At 49.1% G+C, this 9,572-nt stretch overlaps 1 protein-coding gene across 1 annotated transcript; it reads left to right on the top strand.

The window, feature by feature from the left end:
* Positions 1-3,844: 3,844 nt before the first annotated feature.
* On the top strand, positions 3,845-7,688 carry GPR27 (G protein-coupled receptor 27). Its single transcript, XM_010970596.3, has one exon. The coding sequence runs from the start codon at positions 3,971-3,973 to the stop codon at positions 5,108-5,110; it is 1,140 nt and encodes a 379-aa protein (XP_010968898.2). The 5' UTR covers positions 3,845-3,970; the 3' UTR covers positions 5,111-7,688.
* The last annotated feature ends 1,884 nt before the right edge of the window (positions 7,689-9,572 follow it).

Raw genomic sequence — 9,572 nt, 5'->3', positions numbered from 1 at the left:
GACTCAACATGCATGGGACATAGACTTTGGCTCATGATTTCTAAGAGGTGGGATGAGACTAAGTCAAACCAACCTTCTCTAGCTTGATGTGCAATGCACCCACTGGCAGATGGCTAGCCGGAAGCCTGAGGCTGGCTGCACGGGAGACATCAGCCAAATGGGCTCCCGTGATCATGGGAACCGTGGCCTTGACTGAACCTCTCAAGGTCTGTCAATCAGTCTTCCAAATAGCAGATTTCCATTCTCATTCACATCATCTATGTGTGCAGCAAAGAAGTTACATAGCTAATTTTGGGGAGAAATTTCCAACTTTTCTATTTACGTGCAAAAGGAAGAATTTGGTTATAAACAAAAGGGAAATTTTTCTTGTAGGGGAAAATCCCACAGAGCTGCTTTGCTTTGAGATACTGGCACTCAACTCGGTGCCTCAGAACCTATTTTAAATTCTTGTGTGGAGCTTCCTAGAAACAATAAAAGGAAAATAAAGTTGATTCTGGCAATGAAATGTTCATAGTTTTTCCTTAAATATTAATCTTCTGAACAAAATGGTGACAGTGAGTGAAGCAGGCCTATCAATGCTGTGAGAGGCATGATTTATGTATTTCGTATTGCTGCTTCTGTTGTGTGATTCTGGGCAGATGACTAAACCAAATCTCAAATCCCAAAGAGAAGTATATTGAGCTGTAGAGAGAAGTTTAAAAACAAAAAACAAAAAACACAGAGAAAGCTAAGTTATAAGGAACTAATATCTCTTCTTTGGGGTCTTTATCTGAAGAATCAATCTCTCTTCATTCAAGATTATACAGCCATTTAACTTTCATTTTCTCATATACAAACTGAACTTCAGAGGTGAGGACCCTGGGAAATTATCTGGTCCAATTTCTCATTCTGAAAATGGGAACATTTGAGATTCCAAGAGGTAAAGTGATTTGTGTGAAGTCATCTGTTCATTAGAACAAATAATATTAAGATTTCAACCAAGTGAGAAGGGCACTGACCTAGGGGTGAGATGACCTGGAGTCCACTGCCCACTCAGCCACGTATGAGTTTATAAAATGAAAGTGTTGGATTACATGGTTTTAAAAATCTCTCCCCTCTTTGAAAGGGCTATCCTTCTGTGAACGTGAGCTTTCATTTCTTTTTAGAAACTTAATAGCTTTCTTTGCAGTTACTATGAAGAGGCAACACGTATAAGTGGTTATGTGCGTGGGCTCCAGAATCAGACGTTCTCCCTTGCGAGCCCACCTTTCACACCTACTTATGGCAAAGGCCTGAACAAATTACTTGACCGCACCGTCTCATCTGCAAAATGGAGATGGTAACCGCACCCACCACATGTGGCTCTCAGAGTGATTAAACGAGGTAACATGTCAAGTATTCTGCACAGGGCATGGAACACAGCAAGTGCTCAGTATACGCAGGCTGCCTGCCATTCATGTTATCATAAAGGAACTACAGCTGGTGTCTGTGTGTGCGTTAAAAGATGGCATCCCTTCCTCTGGGCAGATGCAGCCCAAATGCTAAAGTCCACATCAAGGCAGGATCTCATTCTCCATGGCTACGTGCTTGGCTCTAAAAAATTAAGGAAAGAAACCATTTCCCAATATCCTTTGCTGACAGTGGTAGCCAATGACATGTGTTTGTAACAATGTCAGCCTTCTAGAAAACTCTTCAGAGGTGGCCTACTTAGAGGGCAGCAACACTGCTTTTTTGTTTTTCTTCTTTTTGCCTGGAATGCAGAAAGAATGGCTGGGGTGTCAGCAGCCTCCTGATCACGAGAGGAGGGCTAAATGACTTTCAGAGACTCAGTCCTTCAACCAATAATTCAATGCCAAAACCACTGATCCCCAGACTGCTTGTTTCATGGAGAAAATAAGCTGATGTCCATCTTTTTAGCTACTGTTATCAAAACCCAATTCCTAATCCAAAAAACCCTCCAAAATCTACTTCTCTTTTCTGTCAACAAATATATGTAGACCTGCCTGGTCAGTCAATTGTCCCTGGCCACGTAGCAGTCCTAAGTCAGGCCCTCGTTGGCCCTTACTTAGAGTTTAACAAAATGTAAAAACTGCCCCGAAGGTTCTTGCTACTGCAAGTGTGGTCTGCAGACCAGAGGAACTAGTGTCACCGAGGAACTTTTTAGAAAGGCAGCGTCTTCAGCCTCTTCCAAACTACTGAATCAGGACTCCAGTGATTTCTGTGCAGTGTAGACTAAGGCTCTGGACTAGACTTCCGGACTCTGTCATTCTTCTTAAACACTACTGCCAAAATACTTTTCCTGAAACACATTAGTAGTTTTTTTAATCATGTCACTTTCCTCCAAAACCTTCAAGGGCTCCTTACTGCCTACAGACTAAAATCCAGACTCCTTAGCCTGACAAGGCTTTCTGTGATCTTGAGTTCTCCTGGAAATGTCCATCAAAGTGCCTGCGATGCACATATTAGTCAGACAATAAACAATATTCTATATAAGTCTAAGCAAAACAGTGAGTGTACCTGAGAAAGAATATATTCCTTAATTCTGGCTTTTCCATGCCAGGCATTGGGGATATGGTGGGACAAAAAACCAGATATGGTCCCTTGCCTTCATGGAGCTTAGAGATAGTTGAAAGGACAGGATCTTAAACAGAAATAAAGTAAAATAAATACATTCACTGATAGATTTTAACTGCTAAGAAGGAAACGAATGGACAGTGATACAGAGTAAGCTAGACTGATCAGAATAATGGCCCAGAGGGTGTGGAGCCTGCAGAGGGGCTGGTCCAGGCACAGGGAACAGCCCGTTCAAAGCCCAGAGAGAATCTGGTGTGCCTCAGGATCAGAACAGGGGCTGCCCTTTCAGGCTGACTCAGAAAACTGACAGCCTGGGAGGAAGGTGGCATAGGATTCACCTTCCAAAGTACCAAAGAGATAATGCTGAATTTCTTTTCCCTAACAGATGTCTTCACTGGGACCACGAATGAAGCAGAGAGCAGGGTATGCTTCAGAGTCGCTGTGCGTCCAGCCCTGGAAATCCCACCGAGCGAAATTGGAATCTCAGCTCTACCACTTATCGGCTCTCAACTCCCTTGACCTCCAAGCCTCTGGTCCCTCAGATATAAAGTGGGTTTAAGATAGGACCAACTTTGTCGTTACTGTGAACACTGAGAGAGATTATGCTGGTAAAGCTCCCCAGAACACTGCCACCCACATCGGCGCTGACCTGAATACTGGAGGTTACAAGATTGTGATGATGATGACGACTGTTATTATTAGCTTCTGGGCAGAGACTCGTCTCAGATTCTCCTGTCCCCCCCACCCTCCGAGGCCTCCCGACCTGCCATCCCAGGCCACCTCCTCCCGCGCACGGCCACCATGATGACCCCAGGGCGGGCGCCAGGCGCCGCCGCCGGACCCCTGTTACCTGGGGCCAAACGCGACCTGTCGCCACCACGCGTCCTGGGCCCTGCCTCCCTCCCGGCCGCCTGCTGGCCCCGCAGCTGCGGCGGCGGCGCCCCCAGCCCAGCCCGACCCGGGCGGCGCGGGATGCCTCGGCGGGGCTGGCGGCGGCGGCCACGCGGCGCGCTCCGGCGGAGGGGAGGGGGCTCCGCGGCGGCGGCGGCGGCGGCGGCGGCGACGGGGGGCAGAGCCCAGAGGCGCGGCGGCGGCGGCGGCGGCGGCGGCGGCGGCAGCGGAGGAAGAGGAGACGGAGGAGGATGCACCGGGCTGCGGGCGGCCCGGCCCGCAGTGCCTGAGGCGCAGGGAGTGGCCGTCGCCTCCTGCGCGCACCATTCCTGAGATGGCGGCGCGGCGGCTGCTCGGGGAGCCGAGGAGGGGTCAGCCGGGCGCAGGCTGAGCCCCGCCGGGCCGGGGGCTCGCCGGGGACCCGCGCGCTCGGGGGAGCTGTGGCCCGCTGGCCGGCAGGCCTGCGGAGCGGTGAGGCCGGGGCGGCCCCGAAGCGGAGCGTGACGCCGGGCCTGGGGAGGCCGCGATGGCGAACGCCAGCGAGCCGGGCGGCGGCGGCGGCGGCGGCGGCGGCGAGGCGGCAGCCCTGGGACTCAAGCTGGCCACGCTCAGCCTACTACTGTGCGTGAGCCTGGCGGGCAACGTGCTGTTCGCGCTGCTCATCGTGCGGGAGCGCAGCCTGCACCGCGCCCCGTACTACCTGCTGCTCGACCTGTGCCTGGCCGACGGGCTGCGCGCGCTCGCCTGCCTCCCGGCCGTCATGCTGGCGGCGCGGCGGGCCGCGGCCGCCGCGGGGGCGCCGCCGGGCGCGCTGGGCTGCAAGCTGCTCGCCTTCCTGGCCGCGCTCTTCTGCTTCCACGCCGCCTTCCTGCTGCTCGGCGTGGGCGTCACCCGCTACCTGGCCATCGCGCACCACCGCTTCTACGCCGAGCGCCTGGCCGGCTGGCCGTGCGCCGCCATGCTGGTGTGCGCCGCCTGGGCGCTGGCGCTGGCCGCGGCCTTCCCGCCCGTGCTGGACGGCGGCGGCGGCGACGACGAGGACGCGCCGTGCGCCCTGGAGCAGCGGCCCGACGGCGCCCCCGGCGCGCTCGGCTTCCTGCTGCTGCTGGCCGTGGTGGTGGGCGCCACGCACCTCGTCTACCTCCGCCTGCTCTTCTTCATCCACGACCGCCGCAAGATGCGGCCCGCGCGCCTCGTGCCCGCCGTCAGCCACGACTGGACCTTCCACGGCCCCGGCGCCACCGGCCAGGCGGCCGCCAATTGGACGGCTGGCTTCGGCCGCGGGCCCACGCCGCCCGCGCTCGTGGGCATCCGGCCGGCAGGGGCGGGCCGCGGCGCGCGCCGCCTCCTCGTGCTCGAGGAGTTCAAGACGGAGAAGAGGCTGTGCAAGATGTTCTACGCCGTCACCCTGCTCTTCCTGCTCCTCTGGGGGCCCTACGTCGTGGCCAGCTACCTGCGGGTCCTGGTGCGGCCCGGCGCAGTCCCCCAGGCCTACCTGACGGCCTCCGTGTGGCTGACCTTCGCGCAGGCCGGCATCAATCCCGTCGTGTGCTTCCTCTTCAACAGGGAGCTCAGGGACTGCTTCCGGGCCCAGTTCCCCTGCTGCCAGAGCCCCCAGGCCACCCAGTCCACCCTGCCCTGCGACCTGAAAGGCATCGGTTTATAAGGGGCTCTTCCCCCGCCATGCGCACTTCAACCCGGCCTTTTCCTTTGGCTTGGACGGTGACGTCGTTCCTCCCCCTTCTGCCCCTTTTTTCATTTTCTAAGCTGCCTTCAAAACGACTCTCTAAGTGGATAAACACTTGGATTGTACAGACTTCTTCGTGGGGAGAGGGTTTCGAAGTTCCAGCCCCACCCCAGCTCCGCGTGTTCATCCTCTTTAATGTATTTTCATCTTAACAGTAGGCCCTGCAGTCTTTGTGCTGGTACTGATGTCTTACTCCATGTGTTACTCCTATGGGTTTTTTTTTGTTTGTTTGTTTTTTGTTTTTTTTTTTTAAATGAAGGCTAAACTAATTTTCTTCATGCAACCTTTCCTAAAGACCATGGCCAGTTTTCTACAGAAGCTATTTTTGACAACCTCAAGTGGCATTACATTTTGCGGTGAAGTAGAGGAACCCAGGGGGACTTCACAAGTTCGATTTCTTGAGGGTCTTCTGTTGGAAGCAGGAGAAAGAGGGAAAGTTGTCTCACGTTCCCTCTGAAATGCGGGCCGTGCGGTCAGTGGGACTGCTCTCGTTCTTTGAAGGTATTGAGAACTCTGTTCAGTATTGATACTGAGTTTAAAGAGCAGAAATGGGAGTGAGCAGCAAGGCAGCCATTTTTGATCAGGGACAAGTAAGATTTGTTCCCCACCTTGCTTTATGCCACTAGAAAATGCCCTTTGTACTTTACCAATCTTGAGTGGGAACATTTCTGTAAAATTGCAACTTTTCAAAAGAGTAAAGAGTGTTTTGGTTAGTAATGGTGCGGAGAAAATACAGTATTGCATGTTTTCGTGAGTACTGATTGTGGTTCAGGGACTGGGAGGGCTCTGAGACGAGCAAATCAAAAGTGTTTGGGTATTTTTTGCCAATAAAAATTAAAATAATTTTTTGGAAACAGTTTGTGCTTCAAGGAGCCCAGTTTTATTGTCTTACAAAACTCATTTCCACTTTGAAAATTGTTCTTTTGTTCAAGGTATAGATGGACTATAATGATACTTGACTTCTTTGAGACAAAACATTTCCTTAAAATGTTTGTTAGGTCGAGCTGTGCTGTTCTGCTGGTGGTTGTTTTAAATTAATAATGAGAACTGTAATTTAAAATAATTATTTCTTTGTTAGACACATTGTCATTAAATTCAAAGACTAAATTCTGCAAGTACTGTATAAATTTTTTTTTTTGCTTCTAATGCTACATTTTTTATTAACGTAGCTTCCGTTTTGAGGATTTATATCTGTATTTCTCTTTGCATTATATAAATATACCAGTATTTTCATTCTGGAGTGGGTTTTTGTTGCCTTGGTTTGAGGCTATGACAGGTAGTAATATATGTGTAAGCAAGGTAGTCATGTTCTGTTATCCTTTCAGTGCATGCTGTTTAGTTGACCATCAGAATTTCTAAGACATTTGAGGCTTGTTAATCTAAAGTGCAAGATAAAAATCTGCAAATCTTTTTAAAGGGAAAAAGTGGTAGATATATATACTGCTTTAAAACTTTTTTTATGAACATAAAACATGAGTGTGAGCAAAGTAATCATTTTGATAAAATAATCATTAAAAATGGGTGCAATAAATATACTGAAATTTGAGTTGGGCATAATATAAAGTATTTAATGTTCAGTCCAAGATGGGTAAGTCATAATAAGAGGGGGTGGCTAAATTATCTCAGGTGAAATGGCCAGCATCATTTTATTTTGTCTGTAAAAGTCATTCAGTGTATGCAGACAGTCTCAAATTTGGAAAATATGAGTAACTCTTAGCCTGTTTCTCCCCAGGTTGTAAGACCAGGTAGACATCCATTATCCAAGGGCCATTTATCAGAAATCTCAGCTAATCTAAAGACAAAGAGGCCCAGGAAGTAAATCTCTCTTCCTCTAACCTCTCATCCACCCAAGTGATCCAAGTGCAAAAAACAGAAGTCACTGAGCCCGTATGATCTTCAGAATTCTGAGCACCTGCCATGACACAGGAACCAAGGCATCAGGGCTAACTCCTGTGCAACCTCAGCCTTAGGCAGTAGGTCAAGGGCACAGAGATAGCCTCTGGGCTCTATGTGGCCTTGAGTTCACAGATGCTTTTCCATAGGAGAATCCATAAGCCAGGGATTCTCGAATGTTAACATTCATAACAACAATCACCTTAAGTACTTGCAGGGTCCAGAGGTTCTTATTAGAAGGAGTTGGGGCGGGACCCAGGAAAAAGCATCTTCAACAAGATGCCCCAGAAGTTGGAGGCACACTCCAGGCCTTTGCTCAAACCCGATTTACTCAGACACCACGTGTACACACTTGGTGATCTGGGTTTGTCTTGCTTTGTTCTGATTGGATGGGAGGTTTCTAATGAGAATTCAGGCGATGAGTAATGAGAAATGACAGGCAACTGTAAAGGAAAAAGAAAAGAACCAAGAGAGGCAGGGAAACAAGCTGTCCGGGGGAATTCTGTGTAGGAGCAAAATCCCCTCACACCTCAATAGTTTTTTGCCCAATGAATGTATTAACCTGTACTTTGTTAACTATATTAATAAAAAAAATCAAGAAAAAGTTAGCTGTGTTGCAGAGTACTCTAGTTGTTGTACCAGGACAGGTACAATGTATTTGGGGAAGACTTCCATTAAAATTGCTCATTTTGTTTATTTGGGAAACTATTTTAGCACAATTTCTCCTCCTCCTCCCCAAGTGAGATAAATGAATTGTGTCTATACCTGAAGCAACAGAAAATAGATTGCTTGTCTATAAATCTTTGTCTGCATGTCTTAGCATGGGATTACTGGGTCTCAAATGAACATTTTTAAGTCTTTTGATACTGTATGTCAAATTGCTTTGCAGAAAGACTTATATCTGCTTGCTTTTCCACCTGGCCATGCTTTTTTTTTTTTTTTTAAATGAAGTAAGTGGGGAAGCAAATAACAAATCAATAACCACAACGATAAATAATAATCTCCATATCCACTGTTCAGCCTTGCCAAGTCTTGTCAGTCTTGCCATATTGGTCTCTACCTTTCTTTCCTTTTCTCATCTTTTCTTTCCTTCTCCTTTCTTCCCCATTTCCTTTCCTTTCTTTCCATTTTCCCTCTCTTCTTTCTTCCCTTCCTAATTTCCCACCCTCCCTTTCCTTCCCTTTTCCTTCCTTCCTTTCTTTCTCTCTCTTTTTAAAAGAAAGAAAACAGGACACAGTGATTTCTGCCAAGTCTCTGGTTTCACCATCAGCCATCTGTGTTCTCAAATGCCCTGCCCCAAAGGACAGGGTCCTGGGGCTGAGTCAGGATGGATCACGGGGGCGGTGAGACTGGCTCTACCCTTCACTGTCTTTCCAAGGCCCGTAGGCTCAAGTGCAAATTTCTGGTCTGTCACAGAAGCCTTTCGTGGTCCAGCCCCTCCACCAGCCTGGCTTCATCCTCCCCTAGGATTTCCATCTCCCCCTGCTCTGATTACCTTTGTATAAGCTCTCCCAGGAAAGCCCATCCCCCTTCTCTGCCTGGGAATCCCTCACCAATTCCTCTAGAGCAGAGGCAACATTCACAATATTTAATAACTGGGGTGGAATGGGCGTAACTAACCTGTACAGCCCTATGCCTTGGTTTTGGTTGGACTAAGATCCCAGACTTCTGGAACCCTTCTTGGCCCAGTCACCCCCTCCTCTGGTGCATTGTGTTTATCTTCATGAATCCTAGTGCCTGCCTGGGCTCCTGGCTCCCTCACGGGTCTCACCTCCTCCCACTTACTTCTCTGGTCTTGTACTCCAGCCACTCCAAGTCACTGGCAGGGCCCTGAACAGATCATACTGGGTCACACCAACATGCTTTTGCATGTATTGTTCCTTGTGTCCAAAGTCCCTCACTCCCTCTTTCCCCAACTCAACTACGGGTAAGCTTGCAGACATGTGGGGTGAACTCTTAGACATAAAGGGTAAACTAGCCTCTACACAGACGGGGCGACTGTCCTAGTGCAGGTCCTGCAATATTTTCAAGTCTCCAAACACAGTCATTAGAGCTGATTACTATGGTGAGCTGAGTAGCAGGCTTACTGTCTTACTGGCATTTCAGGTTGTCTGTGAATGGAGGTGCCTGGGGTTATAAAACTCAGCAGACCCAAAATACTGTTCTCCATTCACGTGGTAGACTTGTCACTCTGTGGGACCCTCCAAGACCACTGAACTTCAGGATCTGCCTCTGTGGTGGGCAAAAAAACATAATGGGAAACTCTCTCCACCCATCCACATTCTAAACCCGTATCAGTATCCTTGCACTATTTATTAGCTGTTTCTGGAGTAAAGAGAATTAAAAGCAAACTTGACCTGAGTCCAGGGGGTTCTTTATGCTTTTTCTCCAACTTGGACAAGACTTTTGGGGTCTAACCAAGCCCATGAACAGAGCCCACTTACCCTCCCTTTTCCTTCTTTTTGAGATATTTTTGATGAGGATGTGA

The sequence above is a fragment of the Camelus bactrianus genome, chromosome 17 (assembly GCF_048773025.1).
Source record: "Camelus bactrianus isolate YW-2024 breed Bactrian camel chromosome 17, ASM4877302v1, whole genome shotgun sequence".
Lineage (NCBI taxonomy): Eukaryota > Metazoa > Chordata > Mammalia > Artiodactyla > Camelidae > Camelus > Camelus bactrianus.
This window is presented reverse-complemented; position numbering and strand designations above follow the sequence as displayed.